The sequence below is a fragment of the Nicotiana tomentosiformis genome, chromosome 1 (genome assembly GCF_000390325.3).
Source record: "Nicotiana tomentosiformis chromosome 1, ASM39032v3, whole genome shotgun sequence".
In the NCBI taxonomy this organism is placed as follows: Eukaryota; Viridiplantae; Streptophyta; class Magnoliopsida; order Solanales; family Solanaceae; genus Nicotiana; species Nicotiana tomentosiformis.
In genome coordinates, this window is record NC_090812.1 from 18,303,409 (window position 1) to 18,330,519 (window position 27,111).

The 27,111-nt window shown below is 37.1% G+C and overlaps 1 protein-coding gene across 1 annotated transcript; it reads left to right on the forward strand.

Moving 5' to 3' along the window:
- Positions 1 to 20,390: 20,390 nt before the first annotated feature.
- Positions 20,391 to 21,316, forward strand: LOC138903732 (zinc-finger homeodomain protein 6-like). The gene is made up of 2 exons (XM_070192227.1): positions 20,391 to 20,607; positions 21,174 to 21,316. The coding sequence occupies exons 1-2, from the start codon at positions 20,391 to 20,393 to the stop codon at positions 21,314 to 21,316; spliced, it is 360 nt and encodes a 119-aa protein (XP_070048328.1).
- The last annotated feature ends 5,795 nt before the right edge of the window (positions 21,317 to 27,111 follow it).

The window sequence follows — 27,111 nt, forward strand, 5'->3', positions numbered from 1 at the left end:
GTTTTGCTCTCGTGGAACATGCTGTAAAGTCCATTGTTTGAAATGGTGTAAAGTGACATGTAGTTTGTCCAAATACCTTTGCATTCTATCTTCTCGAACTTCGAAGGTTTTGTTTACTTGATTTACCACATCAAAGAGTCACACATGGCTTCAATGACTTCTGCTCCCAGGCTTTTAGCTAGCTTGAGACCTGCAATCATGGCCTTATACTCGGCCTCGTTGTTAGTTAACCTGGTAGTTTTGATAGATTGCCTAATAGTGTTACCCGTGGGTGGCTTTAAAACTATGCCTAGCCCGGACCCCTTCACGTTCAAAGCCCCGTCCGTAAAAAGGGTCCATAACCCCGATGACGTACCCGATTTCAATAAGAGTTCTTTTTCGACTTCGAGTACGAGGGTTGGCATAAAATCGGCCACGAAGTCTGCTAAAATTTGAGACTTGATGGTCGTTTGGGTTTGATACTCGATATCGTACCCACTGAGTTCGACGACCCATTTGGCCAATCGGCCTGATAGTTTGGGCTTGTGCAAAATGTTACGAAGCGGGTAAGTAGTTAATACGCATATGGGGTAGCATTGAAAGTACAGTCTTAACTTTCTAGAGGCGCTTATCAGTGCAAGTGCCAATTTTTCTAGGTGCAGATATCTAGTTTCTGCTTCTTCTAAGGTCTGACTTATATAATAAACAGGAAATTGCGTACCTTGATCTTCTCGAACTAGGACACCGCTTACTGCGATTTCCGATACTGCCAAGTACAAGCAAAGTTTTTCGTCTGTTTTTGGAGTATGAAGTAGTGGTGAGCTCGATAGATATTGTTTTAATTCTTCTAATGCCTGTTGGCATTCCGGGGTCCAAGCGAAATCGTTCTTCTTTTTGAGTAGAGAGAAAAATTTCTGACTTCGATCTGACGATCTCGAAATGAATCGGCCTAAGGCTGCAATCCGTCTTGTTAGCCTTTGTACGGCTTTCACGCTGTCCACGATGGTGATGTCTTCGAGAGCCTTGATTTTATCGGGGTTAATCTCGATTCCTCGATTTGACACCATGAAGCCTAGGAACTTGCCCGAACTGACCCCGAAAGCACATTTCTCGGGGTTGAGCTTCATATTGTATTTTCTCAAAATCTCGAATGTTTTCTGCAAATGGGTCAAATGGTCATCTGCGCGTAGGGACTTATCTAGCATGCCATCAATATAAACTTCTATTGATTTACCTATTTGTTCTTCAAACATTTTATTTACTAGGCGTTGGTAAGTAGCTCCTGCATTTTTTATCCCAAAGGGCATCACATTATAACAATATGTTCCATATTTGGTGACAAATGAAGTATTTTCCTGGTCTTCCGGGGTTCATTTGGATTTGATTATACTCGGAATAGACATCGAGAAAAGTAAGGATCTCGTGGTCGGCCATGGCATCGATCATGCGATCGATGTTGGGCAGCGGAAAGGAATCTTTGGGGCATGCTTTGTTCAAATCCTTATAATCCACACACATTTTAAGTTTGTTCCCTTTATTAGGAACTACAACTATATTGGCTAACCATTCGGGTTATTTCACCTCCCGAATAGACCCTATCTTGAGAAGTTTGGTTACCTCGTCCTTTATGAATGTGTGCTTTACCTCGGACTGGGGTCTTCTCTTTTACTTTACCGGTCTGAACCTAAGGTCCAAGATTAGACGATGCGTCGTTATGTCCGATGGGATCCCTGTTATATCTAAATGGGACCAGGCAAAACAATCAATGTTATCGACAAGAAATCGAATAAGTTTCTTCCTGAGTTCGGAGGTCAGCCCCGTTCCCAGGTATACCTTCCGTTCGGGCAAATGCTCGATTAATGTGACTTTCTCCAATTCCTCAATCGTTGATTTGGGAGCATCAGAATCATCGGGAATCGTGAAGATCGAGGGATCCTCTGATAATCATCTTTTTTGATCTTTCGGTTAACTGGTTGGGTCAAAACCGATGTCAGTGATTGCTATTTGGTATCTCATTCCGTTTCTAAGCCCGATCCCTTTACTGGCGAAGGCGAGGATATTGATTTTGCTTCCTCGACGACGAACATTTATCTTGCGGCTGGTTGTTCTCCGTACACTATTTTGACTCCTCTCGATGTTGGGAATTTAAGATGGTGTAGGGTCGAAGGTACAACTCTCATGTTGTGGATCCATGGCCTTCCAAAAAGGGCGTATCATGTCGCCTTCGATCACGTGGAACTTTGTTTCCTAGATGGTCCCAGCCACGTTTATCGGTAGAATTATCTCGCCTTTGGTGGTTTCACATGCCATATTGAATCCATTTAGAACCAGGGTTGTGGGTACGATATGGTCTTGCATGCTGAGTTTTTCTACGACCTTCAATCTGATGATGTTGGCCGAGCTACTTGGATCAATCAACACACGCTTAACTTTAGTTTTATTCATGAGTACGGATATTACCAATGCATCGTTATGGGGTTGTATGAATCCTACTACATCTTCATCATTGAAGGACAAAGTTCCTATGGGTGTGTAATCTTGAGTTCGAGATCGTTTTTCTCTCACAATCAATGTCTTAGTGCATTTAAGCACCGGTCCCTGAGGGGTATCGGCGCCGCTGATGATCATATGAATGACGTGCTGTGGTTCTTCTTGTTCGTTTTGCTTGCCGAAATCCCTATTTTTAAAGTAGTTCCTCGCCCTATCGCTTAAAAATTCTCGAAGGTGCCCTTTGTTGAATAATCAGGCTACTTCCTCTCTTAGATGCCTGCAATCTTCCGTTCTGTGGCCATGGGTGCCATGATATTCGCACATTTAATTGAGATTCCTCTGGGCAGGATCGGCCTGCATAGGTCGAGGCCATTTAGTGTCTTTGATGCGTCCGATCGCCGACACAATGGCGGATGCATCAATACTGAAGTTATATTCTGATAACCGAGGTGCTTCCTTAGATCCGGCAGGCCTATCAAACCTACTTCTGTTCATCAGCCCCCGAGACCCTTGACCTCGATCACTTTTTTTGTTATTTTGCCCGGGGTTATGTCTCGATTCACTGATTTTGCGATTTCCGTTGTACGGTCGGTATCGATCCCCGATCGGACCTTGTTCTCGATTAATATCCCTTCGAGCAGCGGGTTCAAGTCCCAATTGATCATCTTCGACCCTAATTTTTGATTGGTACAGATTGTGCACGTCGGCCCACGTGATGGCTAGGTATTCGATAAGGTTATGCTTTAACCGCCGTGAAGCCGTCGAACTTCGTTCGTTCAAACCTTGAGTGAAAGCCTGAATAGCCCAATCGTCTGTGATTGGGGGCAAATCCATTCGTTCCATTTGAAAACGAGATACGAACTCCCTCAGCATCTTGTTATACTTTTGTCTTACCTTGAAGAGGTCTGATTTCCTTGTTGCGACTTTTATGGCGCCGACATGTGCTTTCACAAAAGAATCTGCTAACATGGCGAATGAGTCGATGGAATTTGGTGGTAGGTTGTGATACCAAATCATTGCTCCCTTCGAGAGGGTCTCCCCGAATGTTTTCAATAACACAGATTCGATTTCATCGTCTTCTAAATCATTGCCGTTGATGGCATATGTGTAAGAAGTGATGTGCTAGTTGGGATCGGTCGTTCCGTTATATTTGGGAATTTCGGGCATACATAAATTTTTGGGGATTAGTTTTGGGGCTGCGCTCGAGGGAAAAGGTTTTTGCACGAATTGTTTTAAATCCAACCCTTTTATCATTGGTGGAGCTCCCGGGATCTGATCGACCCCAGAGTTATATGTTTCTACTTTTTTTATCATTGGCTTCAACTTGCTTTGTGAGTTCCTCGAGCAATTTAGCAATTTCGGGAGTAGTCCCCGATTCTTGCTCATTTAACTTCACTATGGCTGGCTCCGTTCTGTGGGTGACTTCTCGAGGCGGATTGGGCTCTGGCCTGCTTCATAGCTGGGTATGGCTCTGAAGCTGAGCTATTGCTGCTTGTTGAGCTTGCAACATTTCGAAAATCATACGCAAGCTAACGCCGTTTTTCTCGATGTTAGGGATATTTCGACCTGCAGACCGAGTGCCACCATTAATGCTATGTTCGGGTTCAGAATGTAGGTTCGCCTCAATGGCCACATGCGAATTAATATCTATCAGTGCTCCGATTCGAGCTCCAACGGCGTTGACAAGTGGTCTTTCGGTATTGGGTGTCAAGTTATTGTTCTCATCTTGAAGACCGGTTTCGTTGTTGATTGGTGTGGCCATTTGACTGGTAGTTAGTTGTTGTTAATCCGAAATCCAAGATATTTTCGAAAACAAGCGCAAAACACAACGGCGTATTTTTGCAGATTCGTATCAAATAACCACTGTTATCCTTAGCCTCACGGTGGGCGCCAAACTGTTTACCCGAAAAACGGATATAGTTGAATTTGTAAGTAGTTCTAAGGATATGTGGTGTAATCTTAATACAAATCGTAAGGATAAATAGAAATATCAAGTATGGATTACAAAGAATGCAAAACAGATAAGGTTGCTAAGAAGATGAATTTTAGGACTAAACAAGTGGAATCAATTTTAGAAGCTTGAAAGAACAATTCTTCACTATAGGAGAATATGGTGCTCGAATTATAATGTAAGCAAAAAACTTCCCCCTACAGAAATGATAACCATCCCCTTTTATAGTAGAGGGATCTTACTTTAGATATAATTAAAAATACATAGTGGGAGACTCATGGTAAATTAGTTTTTCCGCAATTCCTGCCAAGATTCTCTCTTCTAATGGGATTGCAACGGCTCTTGTCTATGAGCTCGATATTGACTCGAGTTTTCGGTCTTGACTCGAGCTCTCGATCTTGGCTTGAGCTCGATTCTGACTCGGACCCTTGAATTGATTCGGGGTCAATGTTGGTCGGTCTCTGGATCACAAGCTCAATAACTTTACTTTGTATCATAGTTCGATTTGGATTCGGGATCGATAATGATATCGAGCTCGACATTGATCGGCCCCTCGGATTCGAAGCTTGTTTGTGCCATCTTCGGAACCCATCTCGAAGTCTCACTTCGATCGATTATGTTTCGAACTCGATCAATCGTACGAAGGCCGAAATTTATTTCGACCGTATACAATATTTTTTTACCTAAAGAGAACAGAATTATAATAATCCATTTTCGAACAACAACACTGCTAAAACGCATGGTTTAGAAGATAGAATCTTTCTTTTCGGACAACAATGACTACATTCCTAATGATATTTGGATAACTAACTTACGCTAAAATAGCCTTCACCTATTGTCCGCCAATATAACCAATAAAGGTATTTGCCATAGGGTTTTAGCGTATAGAATCCTAATTATTTGGATAACTTGATCTTTTCCCTCTTTTTTTTTTTTTTTTTCTGTTTGAACTACATTCACAGTTTAATCTTATATTGACTTATTGCATGAATCCATTTAGAAAAAGAGTAGGCAAAGAACTTTTTTAAAAAATAATTAAATAAAACTTAAAATAATATTTATTTTAAGGAAGTTTTAAAAGATAATCAAATTAAGAACTCCCTTCAAAGTATATTTATTGAAACGATAATGAACTCAAGCAAGAAATCTATACTTATAGTGAAATTTAATTAAAGTTATAATTAATGCCTGATTTATAAGTTTAATGAAGATAAAATACCTAATATTAGCCGTGCGATATATTTTTAAAAGAAAGAATGTATGAGTCATCAATTTAATTAGAGTTGTGGTTAAGAACTGATTGTAATTTCAACAGAGAGAAAATAGGAGTAAAAAGTGTTGACTAATTAACTTATATTATTTGAAATAACAATACGTATAGTTCCACCTACAATATATAATAATCAAAACTAAATGACAAACTATAATAGGTGCTCATGTAAGTAGTTCAAATTCAGATTACTATGACCAGGTGCTCACATAGTGAAGGGCTGAAGGCATAGCATCGGACATTAATGTCAATCAGACCATACATGCTAACTGAGTATTTCAGGACATGTTCAATAGACGACGAAGCACTAATATACTATAAAGGAACAAACTATAGAAACTTATGTGGTTTTATAAACCATTGATAGAATGGTAAAGTAGAATTCTTACATATGAAATATAAAAAAATATCATTCTTTCTTGAATTAATTAAAAAGAAAAGTGTGTCACATAAATTGAAACAGAGAAATTACTATCTTATGTAATATAATGTCATATATGTACATAACACACAAAGTTAAAAATATTCTTCCTTTGCATATAAGTTAGTTTTGAAGAAAACTGCACTCATTATACTACAAAAAGAATTTGGACCCCTCACATGACTTATGTAATAGTATAAAGGATGGTCTGTAGAGGTCTTAACAATAACATCATATATACAAAAATCATGATATGTCAATGTACTCTCAAGCTTATGTTTATTTAGAGAATTCAATTTTCATTTATGAAAATAAAGTATATTCTTTTAAATTTGTTAGAAAATAATTTTTATCGCGTTTGTATTTTACAATGACAATAAATAAAGCACGTAGACAAATATTGGAGTTTATTTGCCGCAACATATTTCTCACACATACAATTAGATGTGGCACTTGTTGAGGTTTTATTTTTTAAGATGTAATATTCTTAAAATGAGGGTGAATGGGAAATGGAGGGAAAATGAAATTTTGAGTAAAATTTTAAGTTTCCCCTCTTAACAATGAGACATTGTCCCATATTGGAAGTGGAAGACATTTTTGGTGGGTATATATATAATTGCTCTTCTTGTAGCTCTTAAAGAGTTAAGAAGAAAGCAAGCCTCGCGCCGTCGTCGTCGTCGCTCGCTCGGCTCGGCTTCGGCTTCGGCTTCGGCTTCGGCTTCGGCTTCGGCTTCGGCTTCGGCTTCGGCTTCGGCTTCGGCTTCGGCTTCGGATTCGGATCCGGATCCGGATCCGGATCCTTCTTGGCTGCTATATATATATGAGCAGCAAATGTTGAAGATATACTCAACTCAACATACAATTCGCTCAACAAATTGGCTATACATTGCATTCCTTCCTCTCAGAACTTCCATACGTTTTTCTGAGTATATACCCCTTCGTTCTGCATTGTTTTTTAACTTCAAACAAAGCAACTGTAAGTGTGATTTGCTACCGAACTTTGTGTTCGCCGAAACACTGGGGTTTGAAGTACCGCTACACCAGTGTGTTATTCGTTCTATCCTGGGAGGAAATAATCCATTACCTTGGGTACTAGGAGGGGATTAAATTCCTTAAGGAAACACTGTGAATTCAGTGGGCTCGAATTTATTATTATTGTTTCATTACGTTAACTTATATTTTGCAGAATTAATATTTACAAATACAGCAATATTGACCGGGAATAACAATCTTAAGGAATTTAATATTTATTTCTGTACTTGTGTTATTCTTATTATTCTGCAAACTAAAACCTTTGTGGTTTGTGTACTCCCGTTTTGGAGAGTTAAGCCTTCGTGGCGTTTTGTTGGATATTAAAATCTACGTGATTTTTACTCCAGTTTGAAAACGTGTATTAAACGTTTGTTTGTGTCATTCTTTTCTGAAAAAGATGATGACTGAAAACGAAAACCAAGCTGTTCCGATGGCGACTGCCAACGCAACGACAAGCCGAACACCGGCGTTGGCACCGGCAGAAAAACCCGGAAAATTTTCCGGGATTGATTTCAAATGCTGGCAGCAGAAGATGTTCTTCTACTTAACTACGTTATGTCTACAGAAGTTCATCAAGGAAGATGTTCCTGATCTGCCGGATAAAACTCCAGATAATGAACGCTTTCTCGTGATTGAAGCGTGGAAGCATTCTGATTTTTTATGCAAGAATTATATTCTTAGCGGACTGGATGATAATCTGTATAATGTATACAGTAGCATGGAGACATCCAAAGAATTGTGGAATGCGCTTGAAAAGAAATATAAGACTGAAGATGCCGGGATGAAGAAATTCGTTGCCGCAAAATTTCTGGACTACAAAATGATAGATAGCAAGTCTGTTATTACTCAAGTCCAGGAATTGCAAGTGATTATTCATGATCTACTTGCTGAAGGTCTTGTAATCAACGAAGCATTCCAAGTAGCAGCAATGATTGAGAAGTTGCCTCCGTTGTGGAAGGACTTCAAAAATTATTTGAAACACAAACGAAAGGAAATGTCCCTTGAAGATCTCATTGTTCGGTTGAGAATCGAAGAGGACAATAAAGCTGCTGAAAGGAGAGGCCGTGGAAATTCAACAATAATGGGAGCAAATATTGTTGAAGCTAACAAAAAGAGGAAGAAGGCTTCTGGTCCGAAATACAACCCAAGCAAGAAGCGGTTCAGTGGAAACTGCTACAACTGTGGGAAAATCGGACACAAATCTACGGAGTGTCGTGCTCCGAAGAAAGACAAGAAAAGGGGTCAAGCAAACATGGTAGTAAACCATAATGATGTTGATAACTTGTGTGCCATGCTCTCTGAATGTAACTTGGTGGGAAATCCTAAACTGTGGTGGTTTGATTCAGGAGCCACTCGCCATGTTTGTGCAGTTAGAGAGGCTTTTGCTACCTATGCTCTTGCTGAACCCGGAGAGACAGTTTATATGGGAAATGCTTCAACAGCAAAAGTTGAAGGATATGGGAAGGTATTTCTAAAAATGACTTCTGGCAAGGTCATGACTTTGAACAATGTCCTTCATGTTCCCGAAATGAGAAAGAATTTAGTCTCTACTGGACTTCTTGTTAAGCACGGTTTTAAGTGCGTTTTTGTATCCAACAAGGTTGTAATTAGTAAGAATGAAATATTTGTGGGAAAAGGTTACCTCACCGAGGGCCTTTTCAACCTAAATGTAATGGTTGTTGAAAATAATAATAATATTTCAGCTTCTTCTTACTTACTTGAGTCAAATGATTTATGGCATGTACGTTTGGGTCATGTCAATTATAAAACCTTGCGAAAAATGATTAACTTGGAAGTACTGCCCAAGTTTGAATGCGAAAAATCAAAATGTCAAATATGTGTGGAATGTAAGTATGTTAAACATCCTTATAAGTCAGTTGAAAGGAATTCAAATCCTTTAGACTTAATTCACACAGATATTTGTGACATGAAGTCAATACCATCTCGCGGTGGAAAGAAGTATTTCATAACTTTTATTGACGATGGTACTCGATATTGCTATGTTTACTTACTGAATAGTAAAGATGAAGCAATAGACGCATTCAGGCAATACAAAAATGAAGTTGAAACGCAACTTAACAAGAAAGTAAAAATGATAAGAAGTGATAGGGGTGGTGAATATGAATCTCCTTTTGAAGAAATATGTTTAGAATATGGAATTATTCATCAAACAACAACCCCTTACACGCCCCAATCTAATGGGATTGCGGAAAGAAAGAATCGCACATTAAAGGAGATGATGAATGCGTTGTTGATAAGTTCTGGTTTGCCACAGAACTTGTGGGGGGAAGCCATTCTTACGGCTAATCGAATATTAAATCGAGTGCCCCATAGCAAAACACAATCCATTCCATATGAACAATGGAAAGGAAGGAAGCCCAACTTGAATTATTTTAAAGTGTGGGGGTGTTTGGCAAAAGTGCAAGTTCCTAAACCCAAAAGGGTAAAGATAGGACCGAAAACCGTTGATTGTGTTTTCATAGGATATGCGACAAATAGTAAAGCATATCGATTTCTGGTTCATAAATCAGAAAATCCCGACATTCATAATAATACGGTTATAGAATCAGATAATGCTGAGTTCTTTGAAAATATATATCCGTATAAAAAGGAATGTGAGTCATTTGGTGAAGGATCTAAACGATCTCGGGAAGAAACAAAAGAAAGTACATATAATCAGGAGGATCCAAGACGTAGTAAACGTCAAAGGACGTCTACTTCATTTGGACCAGATTTTGTGACTTTCTTATTGGAGAATGAGCCTCAAACATTTAAAGAAGCTATGACTTCTTCGGAATCATTGTTTTGGAAAGAGGCAGTCAATAGTGAAATAGAATCCATATTGAACAACCATACATGGGAATTGGTTGATCTTCCTCCTGGAAATAAACCTTTGGGTTCTAAATGGATTTTTAAGAGAAAAATCAAAGATGATGGCACTATTGATAAATTCAAGGCAAGGCTCGTAGTCAAAGGGTATAGACAACGAGAAGGTCTAGACTACTTTGATACATACTCTCCAGTTACAAGAATTACGTCCATACGGATATTAGTAGCATTAGCTGCAGTGTATGGTCTTGAAATTCATCAAATGGATGTTAAGACGGCCTTCTTAAATGGAGAGTTGGAGGAAGAAATTTACATGGAACAACCTGAAGGGTTTGTGGTTTCAGGTAAAGAAAAGAAGGTATGTAGACTTGTTAAGTCTCTTTACGGACTAAAACAAGCACCCAATGGCATGCGAAATTTGACCAAACAATGTTGTCAAATGGTTTTAAGATAAATGAATGTGATAAATGCGTGTACATTAAAAATGTTCCAAATCACATAGTCATTGTTTGCCTATATGTGGATGATATGTTGATAATGAGTAATGACATTGCCAACATAAATGCTACTAAGCGTATGCTCAATAGCAAGTTTGATATGAAAGACTTGGGAGTTGCTGATTTAATTCTGGGAATTAAGATCAATAAGACTCCTCAAGGTCTGGCATTGTCACAATCTCATTATATTAAGACAGTACTTGAAAAATTCAAGCACTTGGGCTTTAAAGTTGCAAAGACTCCAATTGACGTGAATCTTGCATTAGCAAAGAACAAAGGCCAAAGCATATCACAATTGGATTATGCTCGTGTATTGGGATGCTTAATGTATATCATGAATTGTACACGACCAGACATAGCTTGTGCTATAAGTAAACTGAGTCGATATACGAGCAATCCAGGCCAATCTCATTGGATGGCAATGAAACGAGTTTTGGGATATTTAGAACATACCCAGAACTTTGAATTGCACTACAGTAATTTCCTGCGGTGATTGAGGGATACTGTGATGCAAATTGGATCACCGGTTCAACTGATTCTAAGTCCACGAGTGGATATGTATTCACTATTGGTGGAGGAGTGGTATCTTGGAAGTCGTCCAAACAAACATGTATTGCCCGCTCTACAATGGAGGCTGAATTCATAGCCTTAGATAAAGCCGGTGAAGAAGCTGAATGGCTCCGAAATTTCTTGGAAGACATTCCATTTTGGCCCAAACCGTTGGCACCAATATGCATACATTGTGATAGTCAAGCGGCAATTGGAAGGGCTGGGAGCGTCATGTATAACGGTAAATCTCGTCATATACGACGAAGACATAAAACCGTTAGGCAATTACTCTCTAGAGGAATTATCACAATTGACTATGTAAAGTCAAGTGATAATGTGTCGGATCCACTTACAAAAGGCCTAACTAGAGAGGTAGTTGAGAAATCATCAAGGGGAATGGGGCTATGGCCGAGAACAAGTCATTGTGGCGGTAACTCTACCTAGAAGACTGGAGATCCCAAGATCTAGGTTCAAAGAGATCAAACAAAGTCATTAATGACGGTTCAACATTGTCAAATAAAATTTTAGTCCATTCTCGTGATGAGACAATGTTCAGTACCAAGGATAAAGCATTAAGGCTTTTTAATGATTTCTAAATTTGATACGGGGTATATCAAATAGTGTATCTACAGGATGACACGTTTAGGAATCACCTATTTAAGTGTGAAGTGTGAGCCGCTTCAAGGAGAACTTTGTAAGGCCAGTTCTCTATGCACTTATGAAACCAGGCGGTGTTCATGGCTGAAACGAACACAACAATGAGAACCAAAGACGGTTAAGGGTTGATTGTGTGACTTATGGTTGTCTAGGTATACACCAAAGATCGACGGTTCAAAGATATCAAATCTACCAATTGACCGAGTATATCCGACATAAGTTTACTACGGAAAGTTCAAAGGGAAACCTACTTATCCAGATGCAATTAATCCTTGCTTGTAAATCACACAGTTTTTTCATGCATACTTCCGTGATATAGCCATTCCCCATTCATGTGGGGGATTGTTGAGGTTTTATTTTTTAAGATGTAATATTCTTAAAATGAGGGTGAATGGGAAATGGAGGGAAAATGAAATTTTGAGTAAAATTTTAAGTTTCCCCTCTTAACAATGAGACATTGTCCCATATTGGAAGTGGAAGACATTTTTGGTGGGTATATATATAATTGCTCTTCTTGTAGCTCTTAAAGAGTTAAGAAGAAAGCAAGCCTCGCGCCGTCGTCGTCGTCGCTCGCTCGGCTCGGCTTCGGCTACGGCTACGGCTTCGGCTTCGGATTTGGATTTGGATTTGGATTTGGATTTGGATTTGGTCAAATGATCGATTGATTGATTAATTTTTTGGACCAAATTTATTTGTTAATAGTAAATATTAACGTAAGATTATCCGTATTTGTAAACGGATATTTTCCAATCCGTGTATTGATAATTTGGCAGCCGGATAATGGTCTTCCCACCATGAAGTGCTTGCTCCACAAATATGAAGTGCTTGCTCCACAAATATGTAATGCTTGATCCACCATGAAGGGTGGACGTTTGGTCTTGCACTCCTTCTTGGCTGCTATATATATATGAGCAGCAAATGTTGAAGAAATACTCAACTCAACATACAATTCGCTCAACAAATTGGCTATACATTGCATTCCTTCCTCTCAGAACTTCCATACGTTTTTCTGAGTATATACCCCTTCGTTCTGCATTGTTTTTTAACTTCAAACAAAGCAACTGTAAGTGTGATTTGCTACCGAACTTTGTGTTCGCCGAAACACTGGGGTTTGAAGTACCGCTACACCAGTGTGTTATTCGTTCTATCCTGGGAGGAAATAATCCATTACCTTGGGTACTAGGAGGGGATTAAATTCCTTAAGGAAACACTGTGAATTCAGTGGGCTCGAATTTATTATTATTGTTTCATTACGTTAACTTATATTTTGCAGAATTAATATTTACAAATACAGCAATATTGACCGGGAATAACAATCTTAAGGAATTTAATATTTATTTCTGTACTTGTGTTATTCTTATTATTCTGCAAACTAAAACCTTTGTGGTTTGTGTACTCCCGTTTTGGAGAGTTAAATCTGTACTCTTAAGCCTTAAAAATATTATTTTTACATTTCTCAATTTGCGTGCGCAGTCCGGGCATATTTTCGAAAAGCTTTTATGTTGAAAATTGATGAAAATAAGAATTTATGCCTTAAAAAAGTTAATTTTAGTTAATTTCGGTCAATATTATTGGTAAACGGGTCCAGATCCATATTTTAACGGTCCCGATGGGTCCATATCGAATTATGGGACCTGGGCGTATGCCCGGAATCGAATTCGGAGGTCCCTACCTTGAGTTATGAATTTTAAAAAAAATTAAAAGTCTGAAAATTATTTATTTTAAAGAATTGATTGATGTTTGGCATTGTTAGTACCGGGTCCGTATTTTGGTTTCGAAATCCAGTACAGGTTCATTATGATATTTAAGACTTGTTTGTGAAATTTGGTGAGAAACGGAGTTGATTTGACGTGATTCGGACGTCCAGTTGAGAAAATAAAAATTTCAAAGCGTTCTTGAGAATTTTATTTGATTTGGTGCTAAATTCGGAGTTCTAGGTGTTATTTTGGCGATTTGATCGCGCTAGCAAGTCCGTATGATATTTTTAGACTTGTGTGCATGTTTGGTTTGGATCCCCGAGGGCTCAGGTGAGTTTCGGGGTAGGCCACGGGATGTTTTGGACTTTGAAAATCTAGTATTTTGCTGCGGTAGGTGTTCTGGCAGGTCCTTTTTCGCGTTCGCGAAGGTATTCTCGCGAACGTGAAGAGTAAACTGGGCAGCTGAAGTTTTCTTCTTTGCGAACGCGAAGCGATGAGGGCGTTACCCTTCGCGAACGCGACCAGCTCCTCGCGAACGCGTAGTGTTAGATACACCTGGGGAAGAGTCGATCGTTCCTTCATCGCGAACGCGAGCAATGTCTCGCGAACGCGAAGGCCAGGGGGTAACCTACGCAAACGCGAACACGGTCTCGCGAACGCGAAGGCTTGGCATCCTATACTCTTCGCGAACGCGATGAACACTGTCGCCCAACACTTAACAGAATCCAAACACGGGATTTAGCCAAAAATTTATTTTTCTCAAAAACCAAATGGTGTGACGCGCTTTTTCAAGAGCCATTTCTTCCCCAAAGTGTTGGTAAGTGATTCTAAACCATTTTTTTTCAATTACCCATTACATTTCTTGAATTATCAACCTAAAATCTAGAGTTTTCATGGTAGAATTAGGGGTTAGGGTAGAAACTAGGAATTTCGAAAATTTAGTGATTTAGACCTCAATTTGAGGTCGGATTCCAAAACTAATTACATATTCGGGCTCGGGGGTGAATGAATAAATGAATTTTGGTCCGAACCTCGAGTTTTGACCAAGCGGGCCCAGGGTCGATTTTTCGACTTTTTGAAGGAAAATTTGGGAAATTTAATTTATGCAATATAATTGATTTTTTTTAGCAATATTTGATATTATTGAGTCATTTTTTAATAGATACGAGTAGTTTGGAGGTGAATTCCAAAGGAAAAGTTGTGATTGAGAATTAAGTGGCCTTCGGAGCGAGGTAAGTGTTGTGTCTAACCCTGACTTGAGGAAATTATTAACCTTAGATTATTTGCTAAATGAAATTCATGTGAGCGGTGTATATGTGAGGTGACGAGTACTTATGCACCGCCAATTTACCTGTATTCCATGTTTCTTCCGTTTTCTTATATTGTCTCTTTCCCATGCCTAATTGCTACATGTTTATACTAGTATTGTTAAATTGATCGTCATTATCATGGTTACGAATTTTTTGTTGGTAATCGAGTATTCATTTAAAAGTTAGATTTATATAGTGGAACCAAATATTGAAGTAAGGTTTGTACTTGTTATTCTATCTCCCTGTTATTATTTATGCATTGTATTATGGTAAGGGAGAGTGTTAATGCACGAAGGGTGATGCCGTGCCATATTGTGAGTGTTAATGCACGAAGGGTGATGCCGTGCCATATTGTGAGTGTTAATGCACGAAGAGTGATGCCGTGCCATATTGTGAGTGTAAAAGCACGAAGGGTGATGCCATGCCATGATATGAGAGTTAATGCACGAAGGGTGATGCCGTGCCGTTTCTATTAATTTTATGGTGAGATTGAGAGTAAAAGCACGAAGGGTGATGCCGTGCATTTTTCCTTTACTGTATTTACTATTCCTGTTGATTCATGGTATATTGACTGCTCCGGTGATCATTCTGTTGTAGTTCTTTATCTTGTATTCCCCTCAGTATGTTCCCCTCCCGACATTTCTCGTATAGTTCTTCATTTATGTTATTGTATATACACTGTTAAATTATACAGGTTAATTTGTAGGTGCTTTACCTTAGCCTCGTCACTACTTCGTCGAGGTTATGCTCGACACTTACCAGTACATGGGGTCAGTTGTACTGATACTGCACTCTGCACTTTCTGTGCAGATTTTGATACCGGCTCGGGTTGATCGAGATTTTTCTATTGGTCCGCTGTCCGGAGACTCAAGGTAGATCTGTCGGCGTTCACAGACCTTGAAGTCCCCGTCTATCTTTTCTGTTCTACTGTTTCTTTCATTCAGACAGTTGTGTTTCTTTCAGACTATTACTTGTAGTAAATTCTAGAATGCTCGTGAATTGTGACTCCAGATCCGGGTGGTAGTAATTAATACAGTTTTATGATATTCCGCACTTATTATATTTCATCTTAGTTAATTATTGTTAATTACTGAATGGAAATAAGGAATTGGTTTAATAATTTTCTAACGTTGGCTTGCCTAGCAAGTGAAATGTTAGGCGTTATCACGGTTCCGTCGGCAGAAAATTCTGGGTCGTCACACTTATAAAGAAGTCTTAAATAGGATACGATTACATTGCATATTTCTATATTATATCAAACTAAGGTAAATTGATCATTTTGCATATTAGATGATGCTTAATCATTTTGAATTCCAGTTGGTAATGTAATAATACTGACTGTTAGCATTGAAATAATTGTATTATTTTTTCACGTCAATAGCTTTATAATAATTATTTTTTCATATATATATATATATATATATATATATATATATATATATATATATATATATATATATATATATAATTTCTCTCATGACTCAATTTGTTGTTATTTAATATAAATAATTGACTGAAACTATATATGCAATAATAATAATAATATTATTATTACTATTATTTTTATTATTATAAAAGTACACATGTTCAACGTAAAATATTGATGTACTAAATATTTATATGCAATTATTAACGTGCAACACACTAGTTTATAGTAACTAGTATAAATAAATACCACGCTTAAGATTTGAACATGTAATTTTCTAATCATGTCAATGATTCAAAAATGTCAATGATTCAAAACGTGTTTCCCTATTTGCTTATAACTTTCCCGACGATAAAACTTCTCATTGTAGTTACATAGTGGATTCTATATTGTCATGTGGCAATACTATATCAGTGTCCTAATATACAATGTTTTTTCCTAATTCTGTTTCCTCCTTTAATATTTTTTTTCTTCCTTCCTCTCTTTTCTGGCGAGGAAAGCTATAAAACAAGTTGATATATAGAAAGACCACGTAAATGGAAATTCTGGACTTCAATTGCTTTATAACAATTCAACCGGTCGTTTTGAGTATTTGCATTCCGTTCAGCTGTTTGAAGTCTTAATTAGCTTCATATAATGTATTATGACTTGTGCGAATTGTCAGTTTTGGTTTTCAGGTGACTCAGAATGAATTTGGAGGAATGAATATCATGTTAGAAACTATAAGTTGGAAGAATTGACTATATTTGACTTTTATGTATTTGACCTCGGACCGGAGTTTTGATGGTTCCGGTAGGTGATTTTGGACTTGGGGGTATGCTCGTAATTTTATTTTGATGATCTAGAAAGTTTCGACACTATTTGGCGAAAGTTGAAAATTTGAAGGTATGGAATGACTTTGATGTTATCGAGTTCGGATTGTAGTTCCGGGAGTTAGATAGCGGCACGAGTTTTGGAAGTTAAAAGTTCATAAAGTTTGATTTGAGGTGCGATTTTTAATGTTGCTATGTGAGATTTGACGCCTCGAGTAGGTCCATGTTATATTTTGGGACTTGTTGGTATGATTTGACAGGGTCCCGAGGGGCTTGGGTGTATTGTGGATCATTGGTTGAGAGACTAGTTAAGCTAAGAAATTTGGAGTTTGACAATGGTCAATATCGGGTCAAGACGACCTCTTTTCTGTGTTTTGAGGGGGCAAGCAGGTCCATAACGTGTTTTATGATTGAAATGCATATATAGTTTGTGTTCGGGAGGTTCCGAATGAGTTTCAGATCATTTCGGTGAAGTTGGGGTTTGCTGGTGCTAGTACTTCGCAATTACGAACTTTTTGCCGTAATTGCGAATACCGCATTTACGAACATGTGGTCGCAATTGCAAACATGTGGTCGCAGTTGCGAACAGTCCGTACTTGCGAACCTTTGGTCGCAAATGCGACATCTGCAACTTGGTTAAGAGTTGAAATTTTGAGATTTTAGCTCATTCTTTCATATTTTGAATCCTAGACTCGAATTTGGGTGATTTCGGAGAAAATTTTCACCACAAGAATTGGGGTAAGTGTTCTTTACTTGGTTTTGATTATATTTCATGAATTTATCTTCGATTTTGGCATTTGGATTATGAATTTTAAAGAAAATTTGGTGGTTTTTGTCCAAACTTTTCTAAAGTGAATTTTTGGGTTTTGAACATCGATTCGGAGTCGGATTTGAGTAAAATTAGTATGGTTGGACTCGTAATTGAATAGTTTATTGGATTTTTTTAATTTTATGAGGTTTCGAGGTGCGGGCCCGGGTTTGACTTGCTGGTTAACTTAGAGTAAATATGTAAAGATTCGACCTTTATCGATGAGGTTTGCTTCCTCTGGCATTATTTGATAATTTTGAGTTGCTTCTGGCTAGTTTCGAGCCGTTCGGAGGATGATTTGAGTGAGATGGCGCTTCTAGTATATCGATTTGACTTGTTTGAGGTAAGTGTCTTGCCTAACTTTATTGAAAAAAAATTTCCTACTAATTGTCATTGCTTGCTACATGCGGGGGTGATGCATATATGAGGTGACGAGTGTATATGCATGTGCCTGGGTTAATCATGCTCGGGGGTAAATTATATGATTAATTGTGCCTTATAGAATTAGGTGACCTCTTGTTTCATGTCTTACTTGACTTCTAGATTACTAAGAATATGAAATTAAATGTTAGAAATTGAGATTTAACTTATTTTAATTTGATTAAATTTGACAGATTTTTGTGAAACTATTGATGCGTTAAATTCAGTCGTCACTATGATTAATCATTAATACATCGCTACGACCGTTATTCTTGAGATATTGGATTCTATACTTGAGTTAAAGATCATTTTTGAGACTTATCGAAATATTTGAACAATAAAGTACTTGAGGTTTATTGAATTGTTGTTGGCTTGAAAACTGTGATTGATGTTTATTTGGAATATTCACTTAAACACTCACCTTGATGTTATTTATGCTTCCTACCTTGCTTGTCAATGATGTACATATGCTTGGTGAGGAAGAGCGTAAAGCACGAAGGGTGATGTCGTGCCATGGCATATACATTATCATGTGAGGAAGAGTGTAAAGCACGAAGGCTAATGCTGTGCTATTTTATTTACATTATCATGTGAGGATGAAAGTAAAAGTATGAACGGTGATGCCGTGCCATTTCACTTACATTATCATGATCTCATTTATATTATCATGTGAGGATGAGGGTAAAAGTACGAAGGGTGATGCCGTGCCATTTTATTTATATTAGCATGCTTTAATATTATCATGAGTTCATAGCACGAAGGGTATTTTTGTGCAGGCGAGGGACATGCATTATGTTGTGATATCTTTTTCTTGTGTATACGTTCATACCTTTATCTTGAGCTGTTACTGTTGTACCTATGTTTCCTATGTGACTTGTCGTTATTGTTCTGTCTCTGTTCTCTATCTCAATTGTTGTTGTGTTGCCTATTCCTTCTGTTTGTTTAACTTGCAAATATCATGTTTTCCTTCTTGTTGCTATATCTACATACATGTCGTTCCCTATTTGTTGCACTTTTGTAGAAGCTTTTTATCATGTTAGTTATTCATGTCTTCTAGTTGTTAGCTCATAAAGATCATGCTTTCCCTTTTGTTTGTTATATCTACACCTAGGCCTTCTACCATGCTAGTTAGTAAAATCTATATTCTTCTTTTCTAATTGCTGTCATAATTTCTATGCCTTCTACCTAGTTTGTTACCGATGTCCATATGTACTGCCTTGTTCGTTATTGCGACCTGTGTATTTTCCACTTTGTCATATCTGTTATTGTCATTTCTTTCACCTAGATGGTACTGTTATACGTATATTTGGTGAGGATGAGATAAATGCACGATGGGTGTTGCCGCGCCATTGACTTGATATCTTGAGTACATTTCTCACACTATAAAAGTTATGGATTTACTATCGTGGTATCTTGGTTACGTTATCACTCTAAGGAAAGGATTGGTCGAGGTATTGGGAGATATTAAATTGTGATCTCTTCTAGTACTCATTTTCTGTCATAATCTATATTGTAGTTTTGTTCTATTGCTAGTTTACTGCACAAGTTATATCAGTGGGTATCTTTTAACTAAAAAGCCTCGTCACTACTTCACCGAGATTAGTCAAGATACTTACTGAGTATATGTGGTCGGTTGTACTCATACTATACTTCTGCACCTTGCGTGCAGATCTTGGAGCGGAGCTGCAGTGGATGACAGGAGCTGACTCTGAAGATGTTCGTGCCTTTCGGACGTGGAAACCACTTGTCCCTCAGTGGTTTTAAATTTTAATTCTGTTTATGTACATTTCGAACATAAGTTGTATCCATTACATATAAGTTTTTGCAATAATTCAGTCTTATTAGCTCATGACTTGTACTACCAGTCCTTTGGGATATCGTATGGAAATCCAGATGTAATATTTGTTGATCACCTTTATTTTATTAGAATTGTGTTAACTGTTAATTGGTTAACCTAGCGGGTTGGATTAGGTCCCATCACACATTTGGCTTCATCAAGTTTTATATATAAGTTAATTTGTTAATATATATATATATATAAAATAAAATAAAAATTCCATCTGGCAATTAATGTTCTAGTAAACCCCAAATAGCCATGCAGCCATAATAAGCAGACACCTCTCTCCTTGTTTCACTATTTATATTATCGACACTCACTTTCCCCTCTTCAACCTCACCGCTACATCCTATATATCTTCACTTCTCTCAATACTGTAGTTTCCTCCTTTAATTTCTCTCGTTGATGGCTACAAACAACAAACACTTTCTTGTGAAGTACGGTGAGTGCAAGCATAATTATGCAGCAAGTGCGATGGGCTATGCACTTGATGGTTGTGGTGAGTTTTGTCCAAATGGAATCCCTGAATCTTTGATCTGCGCAGCTTGCCATTGCCATCGAAGCTTCCATAGAAAAATGGAGATGGAGATTCCTGTCCTCTCTAAAAGTCACCATAACCATGGTATGATCATCACATCTAATAATTTAAATATTTCTAGATAACACATTTTTATTTATTTGATTATTATTGGGAAACTTGAACAACAGACCTTTTCTTGAGGCTACTCTTTAAATTATGTCCCCTGATAGTCAAAGTCTAAATTTTGGGAGACAAATTTAGCTCACTAAACTAACATGGGACAAATTAATAAATAAAAGCATTTATATCTTTTCTTTTTTATTTAAATTTTTAGATGAGATAGAGATATAATTTTAATTTTGTATCAGAATAGCTAGCTAGAGATCTAATTGAATTCAACTATAACCATTTTGAACATATATTTTGACTCATGAAAAAAAATCAGATTTGCATATAGAACACATGTTAGAACTGATTTATCGTATCGTATGATCTTTTTTGAGGCTATTCTTTAAATTTAATTAATTTTTCTTAAGCGTACATGAAAACTCTTATTGAAAATGAATGGTAGTGACACTCAAACCCAATTAGATCTCAAGATATATAGTTGCTCGATCAAACATTATGTTAAAAAACACTTTTGTTTATTTAATTATTTCTTGAATCAGGTACTTCCCTTGTCATTGTTGTTCCACCAACTCCATCTCAACAACAGTCAAGAATTCATCCTCGTCAAACGTACGACAAGAACAACGTTGTTGCCACCCACCACAGGGAGCAGAGACAACGGAGATGGGCGGAGGAGAGATAGAAGTAGTTGAGCAGATCAACACCAAAGGAAAGAGGATTAACTCAGAGCAAAAGGAAAGAGTGAAGGCTTTTGCAGAGAAGATAGGGTGGAGGTGGACAAAGTACAATGAAGAAGTGAAACCCTTTTGTGCAGAGATTGGAATCACTCCTTATTTCTTGAAGAATTGGATTGACAACAACAGACGCAGATTTGGGCCTAAAAAAACCATCTAGCTATAGGAAGAGGGATGATCAGTTACTTAAAACTTTCGATCTGATCATTCTCTCAAGTCCCTTCTTGAGAAAACCATATATGTTACGTTCTATTTGTTTAATTAGTTTGCTTGTTCGAATCACTTTTTGTTGTTCCATTCCTTAAATGCCTAATTACTTGGTTTAATAAATAGGAAAAAGTTCAGAATTGAGCTATATATACGGGAGTTCCTTCTTTACCTAATGTTTTGCATCTTCATTAATTCAGAATAGGAAAAAAATAATACTCCATGTTTCTAAAGTTGAGAATCTAAAAGGAGTTATTATAACTGCTAAAATACATCCCTAACTAGTCTGGATAGTTAAATGATCAAAACAGAAAAAGAAAGATATTAATTATAGACATTCTAAAGTTAACTACAAATATAACCATAGAAAGATAAAAAGAAACGACACTAGTTACTATGACTTATGACCTCATTTTTAGTTACTCATACATATATAGTATCGCAATACAACTTTCTTAATCACATTGTTATAGTTTTTTCTCCCTTTTTATTTTCATTTTGAAGTGTACTCCAGTGATATAATATAATGGAGTTTCAATTTACTTTGTTTCGTCATAAATATTCCTAACCAACGGCCTTTTTTTTCACGTAAAAATAGTACGGGCTAGTAAGTTTTCGGACTAATAATTCAAAAATAGCTATTATTTTACTGCAACACGGACCGGTCCAGCATAATATATTGGAGATTGGTGCACATGTGTATGAACTTCCATCATATTATGCTCGAACTCTAACACGCGAAAAGTTCCAGCATAATATACGGGAGATTGAAGCACTTGTGTATGAACTTCCAGCATATTATGCTAGACCGGTATATTATACTGGAACTCTAGTATATTATGCTGGAATATTTTCCGAATTTTTAACAATGTTTTAGTTCAGATTTATCTTTACATAAAAAGTGACTAAATTTCGATTACTTTTGAAATTGTGACTATTTTTCAATTACCGCTCATAAATCTCACTACTTTTGAATTTCTCCCTTTTTTCACTGCTAAAGTGTAGCCCAGTCAGCTAGATTTTGGAGATAAGTATGAAATGCCAGTTCTAATATGAGGTGTTTTTACATTTAATAAACACAAACAAACTTCCAAATTTTTTATATTACAGTAATACAATCTAATTAATATAAATCTGCTCTTCAAGTAGTCAAATAATTTAGGACAACGTTCAATGTATACTCTACTAGTAATAATCAAGTTCTTACCGAATAATATGATATCTGAACCAAACGGTCTCATAAGAGGTTAAATTTTTTCCACTGCATGTCCTTAATTAATAAAATTACCAATTAAACAAGAGTTCCAGTTAAACTCAAACATAGATATAATTAAACGTTGCCCAGGGTACATGCTTGCTATAGCAGCTAGTGATTGTTTATAAAATTCTTAAACACAAAGTTTTACAAATCATTAAATATTAATTAACATATTATCATGTGTTAAACTAAACAGTATAAAATAAAAGAAAATATGTACTACCTATGTATATTATTAATTTGAAAAGGGTGATATGAGATTAGCCTAATATAATCTCATCTCCATTTTAATCTCTACTTAATTCTGGCCCCAGCCCAGCCGTAAAAAGGAAAAGACAATAAACACCTTAAACCTCAAGAAACTCTTCTATATATAAGAGTACCCATTTCTTCGAGTTTCATCACACCTCTCAAAGCTAGCTAGTATTAATCAATGGCTAATAACAACATGCTGAGAGCTAATCAAGCTGCTAGGGCTAATAACAATAGGCCTATGATTAGTCCAGCGGTTTATGGCGAGTGCATTCGCAATCGCTTAACAGGTGCCATGACCTATGACACTGATGGCTGCCTAGCTTTTGCTCCCGGTAGTACACAAGCTTTGCGCTGTCAAACTTGCGGCTGTTCTAGAACTTTCCACCGTAGGTTGGATACCGGCAACCTCCCACCTCCGGTTGCATCACACCAGGTTTAGAAATTTAAAAGATTTGGTGTATCTACTAAAACTAGTTGCATTCAAACTTCCTTTCATTTTCATTTTGAATAAGTTGGTTTTTTTCTCCCTTATGAATAGTCGTTCACTTTGGGGAAAAAAAAATTCCTTCTAGTTCTACATCTATTTTTGGGACTACTTCTCTTTTCCCTAGAAACACTCACTTTCTTCTTCGGATTTAACACTTCAAATTAAAAAATAGTTCTTTGTTTTCCTAATTAGAATTTCAAAAGGCTTGTCATTGAACTAGCAACCTTACAAAGTTTTAAACTCCCTCGAGCATTAAGCTATGTTTTTGGCGTGTGTTTAGGGGATTCAAAATATAATATATAAAGGTACAAAACGAATTTTATCTTATATGTACAATATAATTTTCCGACGAACGGGTTCGAATGAACCCATTCCGCCCCTAAATCAGGCCCTGCTTGTCATATGAACTAAATTTGTTTGCCCTTTAATTTTATATCAATTTCACGGAAGAGAGTGACGCTAAGCTTATCTAACGTGTTTCAAGCCTAATTAATTATTTGTGTTCTTTCGCTCATATACAGATTTATGATGACACTCGCCTTGTCTACTCTACTCCTCCTGTTTTCGCCGCACCTTCATCAACAATCATCCCTCCACCACCACTGCCGCTGCCCACCCAACCCGATGCTCCTGCAGCCGACGCACACATGGAAAATTCAAATGCCAACGCGAACTCTCTGGCCGAATCATTTAGGGTTACTGCAGTTGAAAACACTTCAGGTTCAGTCAATGTACGGTGTGTACATCAACCTGTGGCGGTAACAAGGGATAGTGTCAAAGGTAAGGAAGTAATGGATGCTGAAATAGCGAAGACATTTACATCATTGCCGCCACTACCACCACGGCGGCAGAGAAGTAAGTCTCCTGCTGTGAGTGGCAAGAGGAAAAGTACTATCTCTTCTTCGGATGTAGTTTCAGAAATAATGAAGGATAAGGTTTGGCTTCTAACGGAAGAGTTAGAATGGTTAAATATGAAGAATAAAGAGGAAGAAGATAAGAAGAATAATACTAATAAACAGCTGGAAGAGACCAATAGTAACGTGTCCAGACGAAAACCTATAGTAGATCATACCATTGAACGTTGGATGAATAATCGGGCGGAAGTTCTTAAAACGATGAATCATCAATTTCTGGTAATAGCAACAACATTAACTGCTAGACGTGAGCTGGGAGATCAATCATCATGTTTTGGTACTAGCAACACTGAGTTGGAGAACGATGAATCATCTTCCGACTCTGACTCTTAAATTTCTCCTATGGAGCAGAACGCGTCTATGTTGTTATTGTTGTCATTGTTATTGTTTGTGAGATTTGTTTTTTTTTTTGGGTGGGTTTTAAGTGTTAAGCTAGCTAGGGTTCGACAGTAATACAAGTATAGGCTAGCTAACTGCCCACCTTTTATTTTCTTTTCCTTTTCCTGAAGAATGGTATCGATCGTTTGTGTTCTGAATTGAAAGCTAGTATGTGTTTGTTGTTTTGGTTATTTTTATGGTCTCTCTCCACAAAATGGTTTCTTCAATTGTTGACTTAGTATATACAGTATGTGAGTTCACATATAAACTAATCATCAAGATAATTAAGATATGATTTGCCCAATGGCGGCTCAATACTAATAGGGCCTAATTAAAGACAAACTTTAATGAGAAGCATTAATTTTTTTTAAAAGAAAGAAGCTTATATATAACCGAATTCATGTGAGTTCCTCAAAAATTCGACTTTTCTCCTTTTTGAAGTTTTGAATAACCGAATTCATGCTTTTGATTTGACATATTTAGATTCTAATAAATATTAAAAGAACAATATATACTTAAGTAATAGAAATATCAAGAAAAATAATTTTAGATGAAAAATAATACAAAAAGTTGGATAACGTAATCTGATTCAATAACTTGATCTGAAAATAAATGCTTGCTTGCTTCAATATATCCAAAAAATATTGCATCAGGGAGGAACAAACTTAAAAGGGAAAAAGATCAGATTTGTCCCTTTACTTTAACAAATTATCCATGTTTATCTCTAGTTTTACTATCCGTCCAAATATGTCCCTACCATTAAGAAAGCAGATAAAAATATCCCCAACCCTAATGGATGTCTGTGGCAAGGCATCCCCTCAATAAAAAAATGCCACGTATAATTAAATAGAAATGGTGCACTAAAAGTTGTCCAAAAAATATTAATAAAGAGTAAGAGAAATTAAAAGGAAAAAAATAAATGAAATTTATAAAATCCTTCCCTTCCCCTTCTTTCTTCACCTCATCAGAATATTCCAGCCAAAAAATGTATCCCTTTCAAAATGTTTTTTAGTTTCCCCATTTCCATTGCACCTTGTTTCCCCATTTTCCTCTTTTCTGACCATATTCTCCATGAACATCTCACACCAATTTTTATTTTTCAAGCTCTCACTTTTCTCCTTTCTCTTTTCTGTTCATAAATCACCTCTTCCACTGATTTCTCTCAATGTTCAAGTGGCTCTCAATCCTTAACACCCCATGAAGAGCACTGTTCTAAATAGAAAATTTCCCTTGGCAAAGTCTTTTATTTCAGGCCAAAGATTATTTTTTTATCATTATCTTCTTTATTTGAGAAAAAGATTGTTCCGTCAAGATTTTACGGATTCTGATATGCTTTATCTCCAGTGATAATGAGATCATCTACATATACAAGGACCACTACCAACTGCCTTGAAGTTCTTTTGGTGAACAAGGAGTAATCTAGGTGACTATGTTAGAATCCCGAGGCAAGGAGTGCTGTAATAAGTTTGATATTCCATTGTCAAGATGCCTGCTTAAGTTCATAGAGAGACTTATGCAATTTGCATACCAATGATTTGTTGTTAGAGCCTACAAAGCTAGGTGGAATGCACATGAACACTTCTTCAGTTAAATCACCTTGTAGAAAAGTATTGTACACATCCATTTGGTAGATGGTCCAATGCTTGGCAGCAGCTAAAGCAATTACACTTCTGACAGTTACCATTTTCACTATTGGCGAAAATGTTTCTTGGTAATCTAATCCTTCCTTCTGATTGTATCCTTTGGCCACAAGTCGTTCCTTGAATCTTTCAACCTCTTGAGTTACCTTGTACTTAATTTTGTACACCCATTTGCACTCTATAGCCCTTTTTCTTGGGGGTAATGGTACTATCTCCCAAGTTTTGTTATTCTCCAATGCCTTTATTTCTGCCTGCATAGCCTCAATCCACCTTTTATCACTTGTAGTCTCATAGTAGCTGTTGGGTTCTTGTTCAGATGAGATTTGAGATAAGTAGCTTTGATACTTGGGATACAATTGATTATAGCCTATGACAACATCTATTGGATATCTGCAACTATTGCTTTGTGTAGCTTTGTCAGCTCTGACATAATCCTTAAGCCAGATATGAGGTCTAGAAGTCCCGCTTGATCTTCTAACATCATCAACAGGTGGTACATGTAGTTCAGTGCTTGATCTTCTAACATCATCAGCAGGTGGTACATGTAGTTCAGGAGTTGTAGTTGATACAGGAATTGGAAGAGACTCTGAATGCCCCTGGTCTG